Source organism: Mauremys reevesii, linkage group 1, assembly GCF_016161935.1.
Source record: "Mauremys reevesii isolate NIE-2019 linkage group 1, ASM1616193v1, whole genome shotgun sequence".
NCBI lineage: Eukaryota > Metazoa > Chordata > Testudines > Geoemydidae > Mauremys > Mauremys reevesii.
In genome coordinates, this window is record NC_052623.1 from 329,063,097 (window position 1) to 329,090,420 (window position 27,324).

General features: G+C 43.7%; 1 protein-coding gene across 6 annotated transcripts in view; it reads right to left on the minus strand.

Annotated features, from left to right (window-relative positions):
- The window catches only part of TBC1D22A (TBC1 domain family member 22A), a 421,974-nt gene that overhangs the window by 132,696 nt on the left and 261,954 nt on the right, over positions 1-27,324 (minus strand). Inside the window, exon 12 of one of the 6 annotated variants that reach the window (XM_039515263.1) lies at positions 11,139-12,290. The exons of the other annotated variants lie outside the window; for them this stretch is intronic. Within the exon in view, the coding sequence (XP_039371197.1) occupies positions 12,267-12,290 (24 nt within the window). The 3' untranslated portion in view covers positions 11,139-12,266. Of the gene's footprint in view, positions 1-11,138; positions 12,291-27,324 lie in introns of those variants that run through there. 6 annotated transcript variants of the gene reach the window in all.

A 27,324-nucleotide genomic window follows, 5' to 3' on the forward strand; every position in this document is an offset into this window, starting at 1 on the left:
TTATTGGGGAACATATAATATTATTTAAGCCACACAAATTGCAATGTTAATTAAGAAATACAGTGCTGTGTTTTTCATGGCAATTACTCTGCCATTGTCTATCTATATGAAACTCACTCTATTGTAGTTCTGACTTCAACTAGAAATATCCAACCAGTAACATCAAAAGATGCAACTATTAATTCAACAGGTTCGATTAGTGACACTGGTTGTGATTCACAGGATTGTTGAAAAAGAAATGCCATAGCATTCCTGCCCTAACATTTTACTGTTTGCCATTGTGACTCTGACATTCTTAACATTGAACACTGATTTTTCCATTTGAGTTTTGTTTCTTTTATTAAACATTAGTTACATTTTAAAAGATCATTCACAGCCCACTGGTTAAATAAAATAAATGTGTACTATACTGCTGATAAACTGGAATAGCTCATGGCATCAAAATTGTATCATACCACAAAGCAGATTTATCCTCCCCTAAAGCCTTCCCAGCTCGGCGGGAGAGAAAGAAGGGACTTTATCAGACTGGCAGGGCTACGGTTCTTTACTTGGGAGATAGATGGGATCTTCCTATGTTTGAATGTGGAGTTTGCGGCCGGAGAAGCAGGGGGTGATGATGAATGGCTGGGGAAGAGTCTTTGTCTCCAATGGCTAACCGGAACCGAGTTTAGAGGAGGTGGTGATGACGACATCTCCTTCCACTCCTTCCCTGCATCATTTAAAAAAAAAAAAAAAAAGGGCCTTTTGGTCCTAAGTCACCATTTTAATTGGTCAAAGCATCCAGCTTTCCCTTCCCTATAGGGTGTTGCAGATGCCAGAATTGGGTTTCTAGATTTCTTGTGGGTCTGGCCAGAACTCCCTTTCAGGAGTCAGGAAGAAATGTTTCCCTCTGGGAAAGATGCCTAGTGTTTTCTTTTTCTACCTTCCTCACAGCATCCTGAGTCCTGGCTGGTTAGGATAAGTCAATGGAAGAAATAAAAATAGAACTCAGGCCTTCCTGGTTCCAAATCTTGTGAACACTAAACTAAGCTAATGGGATATTTTGATGAGAATAGCAGCAGGAGCTACTGAAGGACCTTAGCTTTACTAGCTCTTTAGGTTTTCCAAAACATATGGAAAGTAGTCCCCAAACTGGCCTGGGAAGTCTCATGTGTCAGAAGTCTCAGCTTCCTTTAAGAGTACACAGTCAGTTTAGTAGAATTCTACTTTGCATATTCAGCATGTGAGTTTCAAACATCCATCTGTAAAATCAAAACCAATTTGTACTGGAAAACACTAGCACTGTTTCTCAGTGAAGATTATTTTGGTGTCCTCTCACTTCTGAAAAGGGGCCAAGCATGGAAATTTTCAGCTCAGGAGATGAATGCTTCACAAAGTTACAATGGTCTGAAAATAAAGCTTTATATAATTGAAACCATTTTGCAAACTTAATTACAGTGATTCCTTCTGATCTTGCTGTGATAAAAATTAAACAATTCCTAAATGTGTAGGCACTCCGCAGTTTCTGTCCTTTGTATCTAAAAACCCTGTACCAATACTTAGTCACAGGTAAACCAGGAGACTGTATAAATGTATTATGAGAGCACAACAGTTCAAACACAATTAATCATTAATCCAAATGAAGCATAATAAGGGGCAATGACTGGCTCTCTCCCCCTCAAAGTACAGTATTTTCAAGAATGATTCTTTATATGTTGTATTAAATTGGAAAACTTCATTATTAACTCATTTAATCTTAAAAATGGTTTTGTTGTGGAATAGTATGACTATTTTCTTATGCTTCTCCCTCTATCCCTTTCCTTGCATGTGTTATAAAATTTGTGGATGACACCAAGCTGGAAAAGACTGCAAGCACTTTGGAGGGCAGGATTAGATTTCAAAATGAAACTTGATAAATTGGAGGAATTGGTCTGAAGTCAACAAGATGAAATTCAATAAAGACAAGTGCAAAGTCCCACACTTAGGAAGGAAAAATAAAATGCACAGCTACAAAATGAGAAATTACTGGCTAGGCAGTAGTACTGCAGAAAAGGATTTGGGGGTCATCATGCATCACAAATTGAGTATGTGATAACAGTGTTGAGCAGCTGCAAAAAAAAGGCTAATGTTCAGGGATTTATTAAGAAGATCATCGTACCTAAGACACTGGAGGTAATTATTCCACTCTAGTAGGCACTGGTGAGGACTCAGCTGGAATATTGTGTCCAGTTTTGTGCACCACACTTTAGGAAAGAAGTAGACAAATTGGAGAGGATCCAGAGAAGTGCAACAAAAAGTGATAAAACATTCAGAAAACCTGAGGAAAGGTTAAAAATATATGTTTAGTTTTGAGTAAAGAAGACTAGGGGGACCTGATAACGGTCTTTAAATATATTAAGGGCTGTTATAAGAACATAACATAAGAACATAAGAAAGGCCGTACCGGATCAGACCAAAGGTCCATCTAGCCCAGTATCTGTCTACCGACAGTGGCCAATGCCAGGTGCCCCTGAGGGAGTGAACCTAACAGGCAATGATCAAATGATCTCTCTCCTGCCATCCATCTCCATCCTCTGACGAACAGAGGCTAGGGACACCATTCTTACCCATCCTGGCTAATAGCCATTTATGGACTTAGCCACCATGAATTTATCCAGTCCCCTTTTAAACATTGTTATAGTCCTAGCCTTCACAACCTCCTCAGGTAAGGAGTTCCACAAGTTGACTGTGCGCTGCGTGAAGAAGAACTTCCTTTTATTTGTTTTAAACCTGCTGCCTATTAATTTCATTTGGTGACCCCTAGTTCTTGTATTATGTGAATAAGTAAATAACTTTTCCTTATCCACTTTCTCAACATCACTCATGATTTTATATACCTCTATCATTTCCACACTTAGTATTCTCTTTTACAAACTGAATAGTCCTAGCATCTTTAATCTTTCCTCATATGGGACCTTCTCTAAACCCCTAATCATTTTAGTTGCTCTTTCTGAACCTTTTCTAGTGCTAGAATATCTTTTTGAGGTGAGGAGACCACATCTGTACACAGTATTCGAGATGTGGGCGTACCATGGAGTTATATAAGGGCAATAATATATTCTCAGTCTTATTCTCGATCCCCTATTTAATGATTCCTAACATCCTGTTTGCTTTTTTGACCGCCTCTGCACACTGTGTGGACATCTTCAGAGAACTATCCACGATAACTCCAAGATCTTTTCCTGACTCGTTGTAGCTAAATTAGCCCCCATCATGTTGTATGTATAGTTGGGGTTATTTTTTCCAATGTGCATTACTTTACATTTATCCACATTAAATTTCATTTGCCATTTTGTTGCCCAATCACTTAGTTTTGTGAGATCTTTTTGAAGTTCTTCACAATCTGCTTTGGTCTTAACTATCTTGAGTAGTTTAGTATCATCTGCAAACTTTGCCACCTCACTGTTTACCCCTTTCTCCAGATCATTTATGAATAAATTGAATAGGATTGGTCCTAGGACTGACCCTTGGGGAACACCACTAGTTACCCCTCTCCATTCTGAGAATTTACCATTAATTCCTACCCTTTGTTCCCTGTCCTTTAACCAGTTCTCAATCCATGAAAGGACCTTTCCTTTTATCCCATGACAGCTTAATTTACGTAAGAGCCTTTGGTGAGGACCTTGTCAAAGGCTTTCTGGAAATCTAAGTACACTATGTCCACGGATCCCCTTGTCCACATGTTTGTTGACCCCTTCAAAGAACTCTAATAGATTAGTAAGACACGATTTCCCTTTACAGAAACCATGTTGACTATTGCTCAAGAGTTTATGTTTTTCTATGTGTCTGACAATTTTATTCTTAACTATTGTTTCGACTAATTTGCCCGGTACCGACGTTAGACTTACCGGTCTGTAATTGCCGGGATCACCCCTAGAGCCCTTTTTAAATATTGGCGTTACATTAGCTAACTTCCAGTCATTGGGTACCGAAGCCGATTTAAAGGACAGGTTACAAACCTTAGTTAATAGTTCCACAACTTCACATTTGAGTTCTTTCAGAACTCTTGGGTGAATGCCATCTGGTCCCGGTGACTTGTTAATGTTGAGTTTATCAATTAATTCCAAAACCTCCTCTACTGACACTTCAATCTGTGACAGTTCCTCAGATTTGTCACCTACAAAAGCCAGCTCAGGTTTGGGAATCTCCCTAACATCCTCAGCCGTGAAGACTGAGGCAAAGAATCCATTTAGTTTCTCCGCAATGACTTTATCATCTTTAAGCGCTCCTTTTGTATTTTCATCGTCAAGGGGCCCCACTGGTTGTTTAGCAGGCTTCCTGCTTCTGATGTACTTAAAAAACATTTTGTTATTACCTTTGGAGTTTTTGGCTAGCCGTTCTTCAAACTCCTCTTTGGCTTTTCTTATTACACTCTTGCACTTAAGTTGGCAGCGTTTGTGCTCCTTTCTATTTGCCTCACTAGGATTTGACTTCCACTTTTTAAAGGAAGTCTTTTATCTTTCACTGCTTCTTTTACATGGTGGTTAAGCCACGGTGGCTCTTTTTTAGTTCTTTTACAGTTTTTCTTAATTTGGGGTATACATTGAAGTTGGGCCTCTATTATGGTGTCTTTAAAAAGGGCCCACACAACTTGCAGGGATTTCACTTTAGTCAATGTACCTTTTAACTTTTGTCTAACTAACCCCCTCATTTTTGTATAGTTCCCCTTTTGAAATTAAAGGCCACAGTGTTGGGCAGTTGGGATGTTCTTCCCACCACAGGGATGTTGAATGCTATTGTATTATGGTCACTATTTCCAAGCGGTCCTGCTATAGTTACCTCTTGGACCAGCTCCTGCACTCCACTCAGGATTAAATCTAGAGTCGCCGCCCCTTGTGGGTTCCTCGTACCAGCTGCTCCATGAAGCAGTCATTTAAAGTATCGAGAAATTTTATCTCTGCATTTCGTCCTGAAGTGAAATGTTCCCAGTCAATATGGGGATAATTGAAATCCCCACTATTATTGGGTTCTTAATTTTGATAGCCTCTCTAATTTCCCTTAGCATTTCATCATCACTATTACTGTCCTGGTCAGGTGGTCGATAATAGATCCCTAATGTTATATTTTTACTAGAGCATGAAATTTCTATCCATAGAGACTCTATGGAACCTGTGGATTCGCTTAAGATTTTTACTTCATTTGAATCTACACTTTAACATATAGTGCCACTCCTCCCCCTGCACGGCCTGTTCTGTCCTTCCGATATATTTTGTACCCCGGAATGATTGTGTCCCATTGATTGCTCTCAGTCCACCAGGTTTCTGTGATGCCTATTATATCAATATCCTCCTTTATCACAAGGCACTCTAGTTCACCCATCTTATTATTTAGACTTCTGGCATTTGTGTACAAGCACTTTAAAAACTTGTCCCTGTTTATTAGCCTGCCTTTTTCTGATGTGCCAGATTCTTTTTTATGTGACTGTTCATCATCTGATCCGGCCCTTACATTATATTTCTCATTCTTCTGCTCCTGACTATAACCTGGAGATTCTCTATCATCAGACTCTCCCCTAAGAGAAGTCGGTGTCCGATCCACACGCTTCTCTGCAGCAGTCGGCTTTCCCCCATCACCTAGTTTAAAAACTGCTCTACAACCTTTTTAATGTTTAGCGCCAGCAGTCTGGTTCCACTTTGGTTTAGGTGGAGCCCATCTCTCCTGTATAGGCTCCTCCCATCCCAGAAGTTTCTCCAGTTCCTAATGAACGTGAACCCCTCCTCTCTACACCATCGTCTCATCCACGCATTGAGACTCTGAAGCTCTGCCTGCCTACCTGGCCCTGCGCGTGGAACTGGGAGCATTTCTGAAAATGCCACCATAGAGGTCCTGGATTTCAGTCTCTTCCCTAGCAGCCTAAATTTGGCTTCCAGGACATCTCTCCTACCCTTGCCTATGTCATTGGTACCTACATGTACCACGACCACCGGCTCCTCCCCAGCACTACACATAAGTCTATCTAGATGCCTCGAGAGATCCGCAACCTTCGCACCAGGCAGGCAAGTCACCATACGGTTCTCCCGGTCATCACAGACCCAGCTATCTACATTTCTAATAATCGAATCTCCCATTACTAACACCTGCCTTTTCCTAGAAACTGGAGTTCCCTCCCCCGGAGAGGCAACCTCAGTGCGAGAGGCAACCCCAGCACCATCTGGAAGGAGGGTCCCAACTACGGGAAGGTTTCCCTCTGCTCCCATTGACTGCTCTACTTCCCTGGGCCCTTCTTCCTCCTCAACAGCACAGGTGCTGTCTAAGCGGAGGTGGGACAATTCTACAGTGTCCCGGAAGGCCTCATCAACATACCTCTCTGCCTCTCTCAGCTCCTCCAGTTCCGCCACCCTGGCCTCCAAAATCCGTACATGGTCTCTGAGGGCCAGGAGCTCCTTGCACCGACTGCACACATACGCAACCCGCCCACAGGGCAGGTAATCATACATGCTACACTCAGCGCAATAAACTGGATAGCCCCCACTCTGCTGCTGGGCTTCTGCCTGCATTGTCTCCTAGTTAGTGAAAGGCTGGTTTACAGAAAGTAGTTTTGGAATGTAGTTTGGTTTATAGGTTTTAGGATTTTAGGGGGGGCTACAGGGAAGGGGTTATGGCCGGCGAGGGGTTCCCACTCCCTTCCCACTCCCCTTCCAAACTCCCTTGCGAAACTCCCTGTTAGCAGCCCCTGGTCGCTTGTGCGCGGCTTTATAAAGCCCTGGCCTGGCCTGAGTGAATGCCCCGCCCACTGATTAAGGCTCAGCCAATTACCAGAGGCTTCGAGCTTTCAAACCTGCCTCCAACTGCCAGCCAGAGCACACGGTCCCTCAAACAAACAAACAAACAAACAGACTGACAAACACAAGCTCAGCACACAGCAAGTAACCCCCAAACACAAACAAACACACACTACAGACAGTCACTTACCCCACAGATGCTGTATTAGCTCCTCCTTCACCTGGAGAACTCCCCGGCGAAACTCCCTGTTAGCAGCCCCTGTTCGCAAAGCTCCCTGGTCGCTTGTGCGCGGCTTTATAAAGCCCTGGCCTGGCCTGAGTGAATGCCCCGCCCACTGATTAAGGCTCAGCCAATTACCAGAGGCTTCGAGCTTTCAAACCTGCCTCCAACTGCCAGCCAGAGCACACGGTCCCTCAAACAAACAAACAAACAAACAGACTGACAAACACAAGCTCAGCACACAGCAAGTAACCCCCAAACACAAACAAACACACACTACAGACAGTCACTTACCCCACAGATGCTGTATTAGCTCCTCCTTCACCTGGAGAACTCCCTTGCGAAACTCCCTGTTAGCAGCCCCTGTTCGCAAAGCTCCCTGGTCGCTTGTGCGCGGCTTTATAAAGCCCTTGCCTGGCCTGAGTGAATGCCCCGCCCACTGATTAAGGCTTATGAAGACTACAGCGATCAATTGTTCTTCATCTCCACTGAAGATAGGACAAGAAGTAATCGGCTTAAACTGCCGCAATTATAAGGATACTTAAGCACTGGAACAGGTTACCTAGGGAGGCTGTGGAATCTTCGTTACTGGAGGTAAAGAACAGGTGAGAAAAACCACTTGCTAGGGATGGTCTAGGTATACTTGGTACTACCTCAGCTCAGTGAGATGGACTAGATGAACTTTCAAGGTCCCTTCTAACCCTATATTTCTATGATTCTATGATTATTAGCCTAATTTTTATTCTAAAGTCATTTTACACAACTCTGGAAGAATAAAATGACTTTAAATGTAATTAAGTAAATGTAATTTATGCTCACTCTAGAAGTCCCATTACACTTCTTGAGTGGTGTAAAGTGACCTTAGTATATGAGAATCAGGCTCTATTCTGTATTAATACTGCTTGTGTTAATATATAGTGCACAACTGCTTAAGAAAAAAATATATAACCATATAATGTTGTAAAGTTGATCCATTCTGTGGTGCTCAACTTCAGCTATCTTAAAGGGGGCCTGATTTTCAGAAATCTATTCCATTCTATATAGACTCTTATACTGTGCTCATCACAGTAGTATCTGAGTGCCCTCCAATAGTGCATTAAGCAACGTGACTACACATCTGCTATATGTTGTTTGTTCTCTCATCACTTCTCCAGATGAAGAAACATGTGCAATGGAGTGTCTTTTTTTGATAGTTTTATTTATTTATATTTTAAAATGTAAATATGCCTGTTGCTATGTGTTTATATTAGAGAAGGCAAGGTCAAGGAAATGTGCTGTGCACTTAGAGTGGAAAATTGTGAGATTTGTGATGACCCTTAGTTCTTGGGGGAATTCATTCCACAGGCTCAGACCATTCCTGGAGACATTTCTGTCTGTGGACATATGAGATGAGTGTTCCATTGTGCCAGAAAAGCATAGTTGTCAACCACTGTCATCATCCTGGTGCTTTAAATGATCTTTTAGATATCCTGGGCTCAGGCCACAGAGTGTTTTGAAAATAAGGACTGAGACTCTGAACTTGATGAAATTCTTTGGGAAGCCAGTGTAGAGAGCAAAGGACAGGTCTGATGTGTTCCTGATAGCCTGTGTTGCTGAGGAGATGTTCCGCAACATCTGTACTAGTTAGAGTTTCCTAAATGCTGAAGGCTTCATGTGCAGGTATACTGCATTTCTGTGATCCAGCCGAGAAGCAAAGACAGTCTGAATAATTGAGGTCAGGTGTTCATCTGCCAGGATAGGATGGCATCTCCTATCCAAGCAGATATAGTAGAAAGTGTTATTTGCAGATGCTGCTGTGTGAGTCAGAGTCAACTAAGAAGCCAAGAGTACTCCTAGATTATGGACTTAATTGACTAACTGTGGGTGTGTATCTTCAGTCAATGGAGACTGCACCATGGCTGCAAGCCTTTCAGAAGACTTTCCTTTGTCCACCAGCATCACCTCTTTTCTGATTGATTTCAGCTTCAGCCAGCTTTTCTTCATCCATGAAGCTCATCCAAATGATCATTAAAGCACTGGGCCGTCTTGGTGGTAATGGTGTAGTTTTGTGTGATGAAGGAGAGCTAGAGCTATGCATCACTTGCATATTGCTGGCACTTCAGTCCATGTCATCTGACTAGTTCAACTAATGGTTGCATGTGAATGTTGAAAAGGACCAGAGAGAGTGGAACTCCATTACTTTTTGTTGAGTGTGTCTTTCTTGTAAGGACTCAGACCATTTTAGTATATTACCCTGGACCTTGCCATCTCTCACAGGCAAGACAGCAAAATCAAACTGTCAGCAGTGTCAAATGCTGTACACAGGTCCAGGAGAATGACATGTCTGTGTGTCTTCTAGTCACTGACATAAGGAGATCATTCATCAGTAGCACTAAGGTTGTTTCAGTTCTATGTCCTGGCCTGAATCCAGATAGTGCTAGGACTAGAACGTTAACTTCAGTTAGTATAATGAAAGAAAAAGGAAAATTCCTTCTGTATATGAGGCATTTACTGTTTTGGGTCAGGAATGGCACTAATTGGTCATGCCTCTTTTTCACAAGCCAAGAAAGGCCTGGGTTGGATTACCAAGTCTTGGTAAAGACTCCTTTAGGGTGTCCAGAACTTCTTGAGGAGTGAATGTACTCATTTTGGGAATGCAGGTGGGTTGTTGGCTGGAGGATATCATCAGGGTGGACCCATAGTGTTTGAGAAGACTTCTCAAATGTGTATGATCTTTTCAGCGAAGTAGGATGATAATTCTTCACAACATTTGCTGTTCGGTTCTGATGAAGGTTCTAGGATTTCAGAATTGAAGCTATTTACCACTCCTTGAGTAGGAATTGGCAGCCTCAATGGACACTGGCAGGAAGATTTTCTTGGCTTGTAACACACCATCAGCACAGGATATGAGGAATGCATTATGTTTCATATTGTCCGAGTTGTCCTTTTCCTGCAACTGGTGCTTGAGTTTCCTCCTCTCTCTCTCTCTCTCTCTCTCTGTCCATTGCAGGGTGTCAGAAAACCAGAGAGACCTGTGTGGGAGATGGGAAGAAAGGGACCGTATGGGGACTAACATGTCAATTGTCAAGACCAGTGTAGATTGGTAGTGATTCACCAGGTGCATGACTCCTCATCCTGTAGGTAGGGTGCTGTTGTCCTTTAGCTGCCACCTTCAAATTGGGCATCCAAACATCACTTCTCAAAATCTTGGTTAATACAACTAGGTGATAAAAGAAAATGATGCTGAACCACTATACATGAAGATGGCTAATTGGTGCAGAATTTTCCACAGTGCTATGGCTAATGTGAACTAAGAACAGTCTATAAAAGTATATTTTCTTTTTCTGTAAAGTGTGTGTATGAAAGAAATAGAGCTCTACTTTTCTCTGTACTGTGGCAAACAGTTACAGTATTTAACCCATGCATCCCAGATTGGACTGAGCTTTATCTTGTTTCATGTTATTACCATGGTTGTGGCTTTCAAAGACAGCAGAGCCAGACACTGAATCACTATTTCTGAAAGATATGGTTCCCATAGGGGCTATTTTCATTTTATTTGTAAATGATTCAGTAGTTTACAGAGTCATGAATACAGTAGAACAGATAGATAGTGATGCTGTAGTTATGATTCAGGCAGTTCTTTTATTTTTAGTCCATACTTTATAGGTATAGTAACTTGTGAATTTATATTGTGTTAGATTGAAAATTGGTTAGTCTCAGGGAAATACATTAATCCCTGGTGTAATCCAATAAGGCAATAGAGTTCCCCTGGGATGAATGTGATGCACAGTGCCTGAATATCACATTACACATATAAGATAACTTGCATTTTTTTTTAACATCTCATTTGGGTACTATGAGTGAGGCAGTGAACAGGCAGAACAAAGATGAATACAGGAATGAACACTATTTTTCAAGTTCCTATATTTTTTCAAATTGAATAAATTAACAAAAAGGCAAAAACAAAAAACAATTTGTCATTCCATGTGAAGAAAGTCAAATCCTTGCTTTCAATTTAAAATACTTGGAGTTTAATTAGTGAATACATTATTTTTTTTGCAGTTATCCATAATTACTACCGTGTAACAAGTTTCACCCTCGGTGTCTGTTCCATTATGCTGTTTTGTTCAGAGATCTGAATTTTTTGGATTTCTGGAGTGATGAAATGCTACACAGTTCTCTGGGCTGATAAGTGGAACTTTTTTTTTTTTAAGGGGTATCAATGAAAGTACAAGATTTGGAAAGTAAACATGTTTAATTCAAGCCACATGCACGGTCATGGGGCAACTGAAACCAGATCTATCCCTAAAAATATTGCCTCTGCGGATAAAACAGCATCAGTTTAGAACCTCAGTTTATTCACTGGTTAATGGCAGGATATTTAATGTTACTTTAACATAGCTTTGTAATAAATAGGCATACCACGGTGTTCCAATTAAACAGTGAAGAACAGCCAAAAATGAGTAAAATAATTAGGTATGTAAGAATTCAACTGACATTTGGAAGACTCCGTCTTCAGTTGCCAAATTTAGGTAGGAAGCAGGGCCGGCTCCAGACACCAGCTTATCAAGCAGAAGCTTGGGGCAACTCTGGAGTGGGACCGCACTTTCAGATATTCAGCGGCAATTCGGCGGAGGGTCCCTCACTCCTGCTTGGAGCGAAGGACCTCCCGCTGTATTGCCGCAGATCGCAATTGCGGCTTTTTTTTTTTGGCTGCTTGGGGTGGCAAAACCCCTGGAGCCGGCCCTGGTAGGAAGACACAGTTAACTGCTTGCGATGTGAGCAGCCTTTCGAGGAAAAGATGCAGACTACATTGTTTAATATTGCTGTGCCCCATTTCAGACTGATTTATAAACTAGCACCGATTCGGAATTTAAAAAGAAGATAATTACTCATTAGTTTGAAATGAAGATAATTAGATATTACTGTTGAGAACAGACACCTGATGTACTTTAAGCCTCTACAGCACTAAAGGAAGAGATATAGTAGACATATTTATGTGGGATCCAACATGATTTTTAGACTGGCAATAAATATAAAGACCTGATGATTCAATTCTTGCATTAAATATTTATGTTTCTATCATTAATAACATAGTCCTTTAAAAGGGAAACTGGCCAAGCACAAGACAGGATATGGACAAGGTAGTTTGTACATAAATGTACATGGTTGGTACATTTGCTTTATGATTCCAAAGTTCTTCAAGGAGCTACTTAATTTTTCATAAGTACATAAATCAGACTGGCTTAATGACCTAAACTGCTTACATGGAGCTTCAAACATATTAAATTATCCAACTGATCCAGTCTGCCAGATGCACTGTTCCATCACTGGTCCAATGGAAGTGTCACCTAAGGAAAATGGTGGTAGTGTTAAAAAGGATAACAGCAGCATTGTTTGGTGTGCTTCAAAGAATCATTTGGAAAGTTTCAAATACTGAGACTACTTAGATTAGCACGGGTAAGGAATATGTCTGAAGTGAAGTCCACTGTTGTACAATGTTCTTGTAATCTACTGGTATAAAACTATTTAATCAGGGAATTTTTATCTAAACTTTATGCATGTTTTGCTTTGCAGAATGTGTGTGCATGCACATGTGAGAGAGAAATTAATGCAAATAGAAGTTTTAAATGGTGTAGTGAGTTTGTCAGGTCTGAGATGAGAGTGGTTTTCAAAGAACAGGGGACTGTTTGCTAAGGAGCCTCTGTGTCACAGCATGGAGCAAAGTACAGAGAATCTTTGATGGGTAAAATAGTGACTCATAGTGAGATCAACTGGGTAGGAAAACAAATTTTGTATTCTGGATGGACTAAAGAGAGAATCTGTGGGTGTTCAGAAAGCCTGAGAGGAGGATATTACAGTAGTCAAAACAAGAGATAAGAGTTTTAGCTGTTCGGACTCAGAGAAAAGGAGAGATCTTTGAAATGTGCTGTGAAAAAACAGCATGATTTGGACACAGCCTGAATGTGAGAAGAAAAGGTGGAAGAACCAAAGATTATGAGCTTTGGTATCAGGTAGGTGCTGCTGTAAAAAGAATGGGACAAAAAATGAGGGAAGTAGAAAGAGTTTATGAGAAAAAACAAGGAGCTCAGTTTAGTTATATTATGTTTAAGTCATGCACTTTCTGGAGAGAAGTCATACAGAGAAGCTGAAATGCAGGCTTGATCTGAGGGAGATAGGTTGGAAATGGAGAGGTAGATTTGTATATTATCAACATAAAGATGTCACTTGAAGCTGTCGGAGTGGATGAGCTCACCCTGTGATAGAATGTAGAGAGAGAAGAGGACCAAGAGCCCATCTGAGACTTCCATAGTCTGGAAGAAAGGGTAGAAGATCTATCAAAGGAGACACAAATGACCACAGGAAAACCAAAGGAGGTCAGGACATAAAAGAAAAAAAAAAGATAGAAAAGGTTGGTGAGTTTATCTCTTTTATTGGATCAGCATCCACTGGTGTGACAAACAAGCTTTTGAGCTTATACAGAGCTCTTCTTCTTCAGGACAGAAAACCTCTGCGTAAGCTCAAAAGCTTGTCTCGCTCATCAACGGATGCTGGTCCAATAAAAAGATATAACCTTACCCACCCCTTCTCTTTCCCTTTTATGCAATTACACTGTATACAAGAAAAAGAAATAATTAATAATTCCCAAACCAACAGAGATGTTGAGGAGGATGAACTGTTACAGACCCAAAGAGTCCACCCATTCTGTCAATGATATGCAAGCCAAAAATGAATCTGGCAATTTTTTCTCCTGCTATATATATTCACCCTGCAGTGCTAACAGGAGTCAAAGTAGCAAAATCTTATTTATGTCACTAAAAATCAGTGAATATTACTGAATACACACAGGGGACAGATTTATTGAGTAAGAATTTGCCATTTTTACATAAGATAGGACCCACACTTTAAATAATGGGAAAAGGAGGACAAACACTGAGAAAATGTGACAAATTAATAGATTTCCACTGCAGACTGCTTAGAAGTTCTTTGTCAATACTACATGCTGTGTTGTTGCAAATAGTATAATCTGCATAACGATATACTGACTTCCCACAGCTATCAGGTACTTCTTAATGACATTTGCTGTAGTAATGTGTTCTGTAATGTACAGCAAAGGTCTGGCATTAATATGTACTTGTTATTTTATAGATTGTAAAAAAGGCGGTATAAGATTGGAAGGTGGGACTAAGTCCTAGATTTCAGAAATTAAGATTCTGAAGGAAAGAACTTCAATCAAGGATCATTTATGATGTATTTTTGCCTACTTTTTGCATTGATGGAGCTGGCTAGTCAAAATTATTGCTCATGCATGCTTTTATACAATTATATACAATTTTATACACTGTCTTTTCAATATCATTATCTGTTTAGTCTTACTTATCGGTCCATTTTCAATGGTAAGAAAATGCTTACATTTTTATTCAAGGGCTCATCTTTCATAAACTTAGACCTATTATTAGTACTTTTGATTTGACTTAAACTATTAACGTGATCTAAAATTCACCTAATTAGAACATTTCATGTATTCCCACATTGAGCCAATCTACTCTTTTATGCAACTCCTCTGACATTATAATATAAAATCACACCAAAACATTTCAAAACACTAGCTATGAATCTTTTAATATATTATTAATATTAATATAGGACTGGAGAGTTGGGACTAAGTAATGGGACAGAAAGCTTTTCCTATTGGTTCAATGGTTCAAATTTGTGCAGGCTGATAGTGACCAATATTAGCTATTTAAAAATCAAAGGGAAATGAATAGCTGGTCCCAGGATAGTTTCCAGTATCCACCACTACAAATGGCAGTAAATAATATAACCGTTAGCAAGTGTCAGCAGAAATACCAAAAAGTCAATAAGCATGGAAATTGACTTATGTCTCTGTCTAAATATGGTTTCTCCGCAGCACAAATGAAGGCACATTGCCATAGTGCTGAAGGTGACCGAGCTTTTGCTGCTTCCATATTTCCATTAAAATGAGAAATAAGAGACACATGAGACTCCCTCGTTCAAATTAACCAACATACGACACTTTTCCAAGTTACTCCAAACCAGCAATACTCTCACTACCACATCTCTTTCTGTAATGTCTGTAATGTACGACAATCAATTATTCTGAAGAGACATTTTAACCTAAATTATGGGCCATATACTGTATAAAACTGCTTTATACAAGTCAAGAAACCATCCCTTCATGTATGTATCACTACGCTGTGCTCTCTCCCCAAAACTGTGTTCTTACATCTCTAGTACAAGCTAATCCTATTTAAAAAATTGAAGTAAATTTACCCTCAATTCAAATATACCAAATTTTTACAGAATTAGGAGATCTGACACACCTTTTTTCCCTGGTTTTGGCCAGGACTACAAGCAGAACTTCTAGAATACAGTAAGAAACATTGTTCTCATAGAATTTCCATTCCAAATGAACAAAAAAAACCCACAAACCACTCAGGGAATCCTATATTTTTTCTGGTCATTCAGTTGTGTCAAACTTGAAAACATCTACAGTGAGGTGCCCTACCTAGGTTCATCCTCCTGCTGAATAGTATATATAAGGTATGGAGGGGCAGTTGCCCCGCTCCTGTGAAAGGCTAAGCTGACTGGGGAAGCAGCCACAGCTGGGGCCACACCCCAGTCAGGCCACAGATGGCCCTATAAAAGGGCTGTGAGCCAGGAGCTGAGTCAGTCTCTAGCTTTGGAGAGAGATGGACCTAGCTGCCTGAAGAAGCAAAGGGTATCGTGAACAGAGCAGTGCTGGGAAAAGGGTAGGCTGAGCTGGGGAGCTCAGACCTGGTGACCTCCCAGGCTGTGGCCTGACGGGAAGGCCTAGAGAGGTACTGGGCTGCAAGGAAAGGCAGCAGGTCCAAACCCCCCTTGTCAATGATGAGTGGCCATTACACTGCAGTCTGCCCCAGTGAACAGGGGCTATATGATGACTGGCAGTAACCACTGAGGCGAGGTGGGCTTAGGGTTGGAGGTTCACCTGGGAGGGGAGAATCAGAGAGTGGGGGTACTGCTGGGGCAGAACCTCAAGGTAAAGAGGCACTGGGAGGGACACGGGGGCCCTAAGGCAGGTGAGACACCAGCCTGCAGAGGGTGCTCCGGGCTGGACAAGAGCTAACTTTCAAGACGACCAGCAGGAGGTGCAGCGCCAGTGAGTCTTGCTTCGCTACATAAGGGTTGCTCCAGCTTACTGAGTCCTTGGCATGCTCTAAAGCAAAAAATATCATACTAACCATTAACAAAATAGGAAAAGAGGTAGAAAGGAAAAGGATCCTCAGGTAAGTGCTACTTGTAGACGCTACACACCACTGAAAATAGAAGATCGATGAGCAGTGATATGTTTGGTATCTACAAGTAGCACTTACCTGAGAAACTTGGGTTTTTTTTAACCTCTTTCCAGTGTACTTCACATTGCTGACCAGTCACAGACGTTGATGTGTAAACAAAGTTGAAGTTCATTATAACAATGAAGGTTTTGAGGGATCACTCTCACAGATCTTGGGAGACAGGCCAGTCCTCGCTTACAGACAGCCTCCCAACCTGAAGCAAATACTCACCAGCAACTGCACACCACAGAACAAAAACCCAGGAACCTATCCTTGCAACGAAGCCCGATGCCAGCTCTGTCCACATATCTATTCAAGTGACACCATTATAGGACCTAATCACATCAGCCACGACATCAGGGGCTTGTTCACCTGCACATTTACCAACGTGATATGTGCCATCATGTGCCACCAATGCCCCTCTGCCATGTACATTGGCCAAACCGGACAGTCTCTACGCAAAAGAATAAATGGACACAAATCTGACATCAGGAATCATAACATTCAAAAACCAGTGGGAGAACACTTCAACCCTCTAACCACTCAGTGACAGACTTGAAGGTGGCAATTTTGCACCAAATAGCTTCAAAAATAGACTCCAAAGAGAGACTGCTGAACTTGAATTAATATGCAAATTAGATACACATTGAATCTATTTCCCTATGTTAAGTTCTCCTCACACCCTCTATGGGTCATCGTAATTATCACTTCAAAAGTTTTTCTTCTCCTGCTGCTGATAGCTCATCTCAATTGATTAGACTCTTCCTGTTGGTATGCATACTTCCACCTTTTCATGCTCTCTGTATGTATAAATATCTCCTGTCTGTGTGTTCCATTCTATGCATCTGAAGAAGTGAGCTGTAGCCCATGAAAGCTTATGCTTAAATAAATTTGTTAGTCTCTAAGGTGCCACAAGTACTCCTGTTCTTTTTGCGGATACAGACTAACACGGCTGCTACTCTGAAATCTTTGTATTCTGTGTTGTAATTGAAATCAATATATTTGAAAATGTAGAAAATATCCCAAACTATTTAAATAAATGGTATTCTATTATTGTTTAACACAGGGTTTCTCAAATAGGGCCAAGGGACGTACTAGCCACTGCTTCCAGCAGACCCCAGTGGCCTCAAGCTGCGATCCGCGGCCACTGGGAGCCGCCATCGGCCGGACCTGCGGACGGGGCAGGTAAACGAACCGACCCAGCCCGCCAGAGACTTGCTCTACACAAGTGGCGACCCCTGTTTGAGAAACCCTGGTTTAACAGTGCAATTAATCGTGATTAATTTTGTTAATCGCGCCATTACTTCTTTAAATCGCTTTGCAGCCCTACTATTTACTCAAAATCATTAGGCAATAAATACCAATGTAATCTTTTTGATGGAAATCATCTATTACAGGTACTAGTTTTGATTTTATTAAATAACAGTAAATCTTGTGCTTGTTTGTTGAGGAGATTCTTGGGCACTAAGAATACAGTCAATTAATGAGGTACAAATGAAAAACTACTGATGTTAAAATATCTATTTAACTAAAACATGTCTAGACAGCTTCTGGTAAGGTAACTTACCACTTATCAGATATCTGTAAGATATATAAGATGCTAGCAATACCCAACAAAATGCGCACAGTACTGGCTTTGATGCATCTATTTTAGACCATTTTATAAATTTGTCCCTTATTATCATGGAAATTGTAAGTGGCATGGCATGCATTAACATACACCAACTGATTTAGCACAAAATCTTTAAATATGCATTGGTGGGGGTTTTCTTAAAATTAACATTTATAGATACATGCAAAGCCTAAAAAAGGAGATTTAAGTAGAAGTTACATGTGACCCAATAACCTCTCAATGCCAACTGGCAAAGGGTTACAAGAATATCCTGATTCTGGTATGCAAATTCTATCTCAAAGAATATCTTGCAAAGTCTTAAATGAAAGCCACACCGGTTATAAATGTCACTGTGAAATGTATGTACATATACTATGTAAGGAGCTATGTATATAAACTGAAAATATGTTCTTAGATTCTGTATCAAAGCAAAGGTGAGGAAACCAGTTTCCTGTCAGTCAAAAGATGTTTACTCACTTTTATCTCTGTCAGCATGTAAATTAAGCCTTAACACAATGGAGGCACATTTATATATGAAGTCACAAGAGAGATATGAAATTCATGGGGAAGAACACACACTGGGGGAAGAAAACCTTATCCTGAAATACACTTCAAAATGTTCACTGGGCTGTATTTGGGGAACAGAGAAGTACCTAGGAATACTAGGAAAATCCTGTTCCTGGGAATATTAATAAAAATGGGATATCACAAACAGCCTGGGCTGAAGACACTGCAAAAGGCTTTGGGTGACAGAAATTTCAGAAGACAGTAGGCTAACCTAATAGTTAAGATTAATCTCTAGAAAACATGTTATGACTTAGTTTTATATGTAACCTTTTGTCCCCATTATCCTTACTATCTTTTGAATCTTTGATAATAAACTTACAGTTTTCACTATAAAATATATTTAAGTGCTGTGATATTAAGCTAGGAGCTGATCTTGAGTTGCATCAGACAAGATGGAGTGTACACTTGGGGACAGTCAACTTGGTATTTCCATGAGTGTTCAGTGGAGAAGGGTCTGGACACTCCAGGTGAATGCTTCAAAGGGACTCAGGGACTGGATTACACTGTTTTTGAACCTGCATGGCAAAGTCAGGGATGGCATAGCCTGGTGGTGTCAGGGAACTGACACCCAGTCAAGCACAAGAAAGTCTCCCTCATGCTGGAGGCAGGGTGACTCAGTTCTGGGGACCCCAAGAACCATCACACTGCACTTCAGCAGCTAGTCTGGGTACATAACTTCTACAATGCATTGTCAGGAAAACTGCCTTTTGAAAAGTCATGAATTCCAAGTGGCTGACTTGCAAATCTCAATAGGCAGAAGTGACCTGAGGCTAGATACCACTGCTGCCGTAGCTCTGGTTAAATGATCTCTAATATCATGCTCACTGTCAAAAAATAACAATGAGAAATAAGTAAAGAGCCATCAATCCCATGGTATTAGGTGGGTCAGCAGCTTGCATTTTGCATTAATGCTTCACTACTGGAAATCTTGACTTTTGATATCGGTGAGTTAATGTAGCTCTCTTGTACACAGGCTGATATTATGCATTGTTCACAAAGGAAATGAACATCCAAGATATTGTAAAGGAGTGCTTTCTTTCTAAGATAAGGCAAAATGAATTTAATAGATCAGGAAGAGGAACAAACTAAAGAAGGGTGGCTAGAATGCTAAATTATTTTACATAATATAATCAAATATTTTTTTAAAAAATTGGTTATACATAAATACTTGCACCTAACTTCAAGTTTGCCCCTTCAAGTTTGTGAATAGGCATTATGTACAGTTGTTAATTACTTGATCACACACATATTTCTACAGAGAGAGAGTTTTTTTTTTAATTACACAGAACCACTGATTCTGTGCACAGGATGGACATACAGGATGGTGGATTAAGATTGCATGGTCAAACATAAAACTGGCATTTCCTAACTTTTGAGTTCTTGACTTTACAAGCTAAATAACATTCTTTTAACAATCTTTTTGTGTGTGTGCAATATATGCAAGATTTAAAATAAATAAATGGGTGCTTAATGTTAGGCTCTTTCCATTGACTTCAACCTCTTGGAAAGTCAGAAAACTTATTAAATATGGAATTAAAGGTTTATCTTTAGAGACCAATATTTGAAATCTTGGCCCAAATACATTTAGGCACTTAAATAGGATCTCTAATATTCTAAAATACTGAGTGAAGTTCAGTAGCTTACTTAAGTGCCTAAATATGGACTTATAACCATATCTATTTTTTAAAGTTTGGCTTGGCTATATTTGGAAATATACGCATACATGTGTGTGGGGTGTGTGTGTGGGGTGTGTGTGTGGTGTGTATTTTATGTCTACAACTAAAATATCCTCTAAATCTGACACTTTTTAACCAACCCAGTGTTTCAGTTCCATATAGGTTTTAACATCCTGTCAAAGGCTAAAGGCCGAATAAGCTTTAACGATGGAACTAGTATCAGTGCCTCCACAATACGTGTGTATTATGTTTAGTCCATTTAATTTTTATAAAGAGTAATCAACAATGGAAGAAATTATGAAGCTAATAACCAAAGTAAGCATCAGAGATTATAAAGAAAACTGGATGAGGAAAAAGAAAAGGACCTCTTGCTATAGATAAAGAATGACTCAAAATAAAGTGCTGAATTACAAATGGAAATTCTGACCCTAATGCAAATAGCAGCCAACTTGATGCAGTGAGACATTATGCGTGACACTGGCAGTATGACAGAGGATTCCATTCATAACTACTTCACAATCAGAAGTACTTTAATTTCAATATTTAAAACAGCATGTTAACTTTTTTAAGCATCAAAGATTCCCCCCCCGCACACACTTAAAAATGAATATAACATCACAATACAAATTGATATACAGCTTCTGACATTCAGCCCCATACTGCCATTTCGAGACTGGGATGCACATGTATGAATTCAATTACTGGAATAACATTGTTCACTCTTAGTTTTGCACAAAAGACTGGTAAGCGACATAAATACAGAAGATACATCTTGATATATGCTCTGAAAGACAAAAACCAATTTCAATCTAAAAAAGACGGTTACTCACCGTTGTAACTGTTGTTCTTCGAGATGTGTTGCTCATATCCATTCCAGTTAGGTGTGTGCGCGCCACGTGCACGTTTGTCGGAAGATTTTTACCCTAGCAACACTCGGTGGGTCGGCTGGGCGCCCCCTGGAGTGGCACCGGATATATACCCCTGCCGACCCATCCGCCCCTCAGTTCCTTCTTGCCGGCTACTCTGACAGTGGGGAAGGAGGGCGGGTCTGGAAAGGATATGAGCAACATCTCGAAGAACAACAGTTACAACGGTGAGTAACTGTCTTTTCTTCTTCAAGTGATTGCTCATATGCATTCCAGTTAGGTGATTCCCAAGCCTTACGTAGGCCGTGGGGTCGGAGTGAGATGCTGCAGAATGCAAAACTGCTGAGCCAAAGGCTGCATCATATCTGGACTCTTGGACCAATGAGGCAAAGGTGTAGACCGAGGACCAGGTAGTTGCACGACATATCCCCTGGAAGGGTATGTGAGCCAGGAAGGCAGCAGAGAAGCCTGAGCCCTGGTGGAATTTGCAGTAAGGTGGCTTGATGGAACATGGCCAAATCACAGGAGGTGCGGATGCACGACATCATCCAAGATGAAATCCTCTAGGAGGAGAGAGGTATGCCCTTCGTCCGGTATGCCAGTATGATGAAGATTTGGGGGTGTTACGAAAGGGCTTTGTCTGCTCGATATAGATTGTGAGTGCCCTACGGACGTCTAGGGAGGGCAATTGTTGCTCCCTTCATGATGAGTGTGGCTTCGGAAAGAAGACCGGAAGGAAGACATCCTGGTTGATATGAAAGGCCGACACCACCTTAGGGAGGAAGGCCGGACGTGGTCACAACTGCCCTTGTCCTTGAGAAACACAGTATACCGTGGGTCCATCGTGAGAGCCTGAAGCTCGGAGACTCGTCTGGCCGATGGAAAGGCTACATGGAAAAACTGTCTTCCAGGACAGGTATATCAGCGAGCATGTTGTCAGTGGCTCGAATGGGGCAGTCATAAAACTGGTTAGAACCAGGTTGAAGACCCAGGTTTTGGTGGGGGCCAACTGGGGGTATAAACACTCCAAGCCCTTGAGGAACCTAGAAACCACAAGGTGTAAGAATACGGAGCGGCCACTCTTCGCTGGCGCCAGGCGCTGCTGTTTGAGAGACCAGAGGTAGTCCAAGATGGAATGGATCGGGACCTCGGTGGGAGAAACATTGTGTGTTTTGTAGCAGCAGGAGAAACGCTTCCACTTGGCCAGATACGTTAACCGAGTGAAAGGTTTCCTACCACCCAGGAGAATCCTGTAGAACCGAGGCAGAACAACGTAACTCGGATCGGTTTAGCCATGCAGCAGCCATGCTGTGAGGTGCAGAGATTGCAAGTCTGGGTGGTGAAGCTTGCCGTGATCCTGCGTTATGAGGTCTGGGCAAAGAGGCAGAGGAATAGGGTTGGCTACCGACAGGTATAGCAACCTGGTGTACCAGTGCTGCCTGGGTCACGCTGGAGCGATCATGATCAGGTGCGCTCTGTCCCTGTGGAGTTTTAGCAAGACCCTGTGAACCAGCGGGAACGGTGGAAAAGCATACAGCACATGGCTCATGCACGGCATCAGAAAAGCATCCAAGATCGAGCCCGGGAACAGGCCTTGGAATGAGGAGAACTTCTCTCTCTTTCTGTTCTCGCGACAGCGAAGAGGGCTATGCGGGGAAAGCCCAACTTCCAGAAAACGGAATGTATAACGTCCGGAGGAATTGACCACTTGTGAGATAGGAAGGATCTGCTGAGGCGATCCGCCAGAATGTTCCGGACCCCTGGGAGAAAGGACACTACCAGGTCTATTGAGTGGGCTGTGCAGGAGTCCCGGAGCTGGATAGCTCTCTGCAAAGAGGGGAGGACCGTGCTCCTCCGTACTTGTTTATGTAATACATGGCCGTTGTGTTGTCCGTGAACACCGAGACACAACGGCCTTGCAGGTGCTGCTGAAACGCCTGGTACACAAGGCAGACTGCTCTCAGCTCTCGGACATTGATGTGCAAGGCCAGCTGTTGAGCCAACCGAAGGCCATGAGTGCGAAACTGACCCAGGTGAGCACCCCAGCCGAGAGATGGGGTGTCCGTCATGAGGGACCCCGAGGGGTGAGGTGGATGGAACAGCCTCCCTGGATACACCAGGGAGGGCGTCGACTCCCAGTCGAGGGAGCCTAGGATGCTCGGGGGGAACGAGATGACCATGAGTATGCTATCTCTGCCCGGGTGGTACACCGAGGTGAGCCACGATTGAAGTGGACGGAGGCGAAGCCTGGCATGTTTGGTTACAAACGTGCAGGCAGCCATGTGACTCAGGAAACCTAGGCGAGTGCGAGCCAAAGTTGTCGGGAAGGTCCGTAGACCTTGTATAATTGTTACCATCGCCTGAAACCGAGGCTGAGGTAAGCAGGCTCTGGCGAGACTGGAGTCCAGGATGGCCCCAATGAATCCTATTCCCTGTGTGGGAATCAGAGTGGATTTTTCTATATTGATCATCAGGCCTAGACGCAGGAATAGGTCTGTGTCGATGCCCACATGACTGGTAACTTGGGCCCTGGTGGTCCCTCGAATGAGCCAATTGTCTAGATACCGAGAACGTGTATCCAACGGTGGCGGAGAGAGGCGGCGACTACAGCCATGCACTTTGAATACACTTGGGCTGTATAGAGGCCAACCGGGAGGACCGTAAACTGGAAATGATGACGGTTGGCCACAAACCGGGGGTACCTTCTGTGTGGAGGAGAAATGGCGATGTGAAAATACGCGCCCTTCATATTGAGGACGGCATACTAGTCTCCGGGATCCAAGGATGGGATGACGGTCCCCATGGATACCATGCGGAACTTCAGCTGTATCATGAACTTGTTCAGTTCCCGCAGGTCTAGGAGAGGTCTGAGACCTCCCTTCGCCTAGGGGATTAGGAATTAGTGGGAGTAGAACCCTTTGCCCCTTTTGTCCTTAGGTACCTCCTCTATAGCTCCGATGGAGAGCAGCGTCCATACCTCTTGCAAGAGGAATCGCTCGTGAGAGGGGTCCCTAAGAGGGACGAGGATGGGTAGGCTTTTGCCCCATTGGTGGTTAGAAAGACCCTAATTTTGGCTCCTTTGGGGTCCTGATTGACGCCTACGACCGCCTAAGCCACGCTCGCTGGCAAAGCCCTGTCTTTGTCTAGGCGCAGGGTAAGAGCGGTGAGGCTGGGGACGGAAAGGTCGGCGCTGAAGCACCGGCGTGTGCATGCTGAGAGAGAGCGCAAAGTGACACTGCTGCCCTTTAGGCTTTGCAGCCTAGGGCCAGTTTTTCAGAGAACAGGCCTTTGCCATTGAAGGGCAAGTCCTGTATAGTGTGCAGCAGCTGCAAGGGAAGGCTCGATAACTGGAGCCATGAAATGCGCCTCGTGGCAACACCCGAGGCCAGAGTCGTGGCAGCGGAGTCAGCTGCATCCAACGAGGCCTGGAGGGAAGCTCTCGCCAGCTTCTTCCTTTCTTCCAGGAGGGCATCGAACTCTTGACAGGAGTTCTGAGGAACCGACTCTCTAAATTTGCCCACCGCCGCCCATAGTAGCGGCTAAGCAGGGCTTGCTGGTTTGCTACGCGAAGTTGCAGGGCCCCTGCCGAGTAAATCTTACGGCCCAGTAAGACCATTTGCCTAACCTCCTTGGATTTAGGGGCTGGTGCCTGCTGGCCATGGCGTTCCATCTCATTGATGGATTGGAGGACAAGGGAGCAGGGGGGACGATGTACATATAGGTACCTGTAGCCCCTGGAGGATACCATGTACATGTGTTCGACTGCCCTGCCCGTGGGCGGGATAGTGGCTGGAGATCGCCAGATGGTATCCTGATTGGCCTTGACCGCGGAATGAACGGTAGGGCCACTCTAGTGGGGGCGACAGCCGACAGAATGTCTACGACCGGATCCTGTATCTCCGAGACTTCCGCCACTTGGAGATTCATATTGAGTGCCACCCGTCCCAGGAGGTCCTGATGGGCCCCCAAGTCGATTAAAGGAGGGCCCGAGGAGTACGCTCCTGCCACCGCCTCATCTAGGGAGGAGGAGGAGGAAGAAAGGCCGGGGACAAGCGGGTCCTGTGTGGGCTCGCGGCCCTGGACGACCTCCTGATCCTTGGGGACTGGGAGTCCGGTGGCTGAACCGGTGCTTCCTCCGTACCGGTTGGAGGGGGACGACTAACTGTGCCTCTGGTACCCAGTGCTCTGACGGAACAGAGCGCGATGGGATCACAGGTACGCCTTTGGCCTGATGGCATGCCCAAGATGTACAGGGTGACCACTGATGGGGGTCAGGGTCCTGGGGCTGGGGCACCTGGAAGACTCTGGTGTGCACATCCGAATCACAGTCCTGCGCGTATGAACTGCCCGCGCGGGACGACACTGATGCATGTTTGGATGGCCATGGAGGAGCTGAAAAGCCCTGGCAGAGTCTCCCTCTCTAGCTGACGTCGCTCGACGCCGCACTGGGTATCGGTACCGGGAGGCATACCGGTACCGGGAGTGAGAACAGGACCTGCGACCGGAGCGGTGCCGGGAGGTCGACTGAGATCTTGAGGCTCAACGTCGGGAGTGGCTACGGGAGTCTAGTGCCTGGAGCGGTGTTGGGAGCTGGATCAGCGCCAAGTGTACCAGGCCGGTGAACAGGACGCTGATCAGTGCCGCGAGTAAGACCGGTACCGAAGTGGAGAACGGTGCCGGGACTGCGAGCAGCGTCGGCACCTAGATTGGCGACGGGACCGAGAACATCTGCGGGACCGCGATCGTGAACGGTGCCACTCTGCGGTGCCGACACGGGGTGGTCTGAGCAAGGCAGGCTTGCCGATCGACTATATAACCCACACCGGCGGTGCCGGGGGTTGGGGAGCCAGGCGGTCCGACTTAGTATAGCGCTCAGGCTGCGGAGGAGGCTGCTCTGACGCAGCTTAATAGTGAGCTCAACCACGGCTCGTACCAGGGAGCTTTCAGGCACCGGACTCGACGGCTCTTCCGTGGCCAGAGGCGACGGTGCCGATATTGTTGGTGCCACGGCAGGTATCGGAGCCGGCGGTCCGACGCAGTATAGCGCTCGGGCTGCGGAGCAGGCGGCTCTGACGCAGCTTAATAGTGAGCTCAACCACGGCTCGTACTGGGGAGCTTTCAGGCACCAGACTCGACGGCTCTTGCGTGGCCGGAGGTGACGGTGCCGGGCGGTCCGACTTAGCATAGCGCTCGGGCTGCGGAGCAGGAGGCTCGGACGCAGCAGGAGTCTTGTGCCTCTTTATCCTCCAGGAGAGGGATCCGTGCTGAGCGGATGTCGGTGCCGGCGACGGCCAGTGCCGAGAGGCCTTGGCGGTACCGGCGATCCGGTGCCGAGGGAGCGGTTCTTGAAGACTGACCAGCGCTCGATGCCGAGGGCGAAGGAGTAAGAGCTGCCTCTCTTAGGAGCTGCTTGAGACGAAAGTCCCGCTCCCCTTTTGTTCTTGGCTTAAAGGTCTTACAAATGCGGCACTTATCTGTTAGGTGAGATTCCTCGAGGCACTTAAGAAAGGATCTCTTGTCGGCATCGGCTTATGGCCGGCCGAGCACGGTTTGAAACCCTGTGAACCGGGCATAGTACCCGGCACCGGGTGCGGGGAAGGGGATAATCCCCGAACCCCTGTGAACTATACACTAACTATACTACAAACGAATAAAGTTAACTACCACTATATAAATCTGAACTATATATACAGAATTAATGAGAGAAACTTTGAGTAGCTAGGGAAGTGGAGGTCAGCTAAGCCGCACTCCACTGTTCCAACGACCGACACGGGCAGTAAGAAGGAACTGAGGGGCGGATGGGTCGGCAGGGGTATATATCCGGCGCCACAGTGGCGCCACTCCAGGGGGCGCCCAGCCGACCCACCGAGTGTTGCTAGGGTAAAAATCTTCCGACGAACGTGCACGCGGTGCGTACACACCTAACTGGAATGCATATGAGCAATCACTCGAAGAAGAAAAATTAAACTGAAGTAAGGCAAGAAGAAATCCCAAATTTGTTACAAACTCTTATGAAATGCCTTAAATCAGATCAGGGTTGCTTTTTTTGAGTTGTTGATAACAGGCATAAAATTCTGTAACATTTATCTACTATGGCAGACCATGGAAGATGTACGGATTGACATCTCTACCATTCCTAATAAAAGTTGTTAAATCATGTAAGTACAAAGATAGAAATGGCAATAGTATTTGTTGCAAGTGTACAAAGAAACTTTTAAATCATTATCATGTCAACTACAGGCTCTTTTAGAATGGAGCAGACATGTAACTTGTCTTACTTCCTTTTCATAAACGCACATAAATCTGTTAAATTCCTGCCAATCATG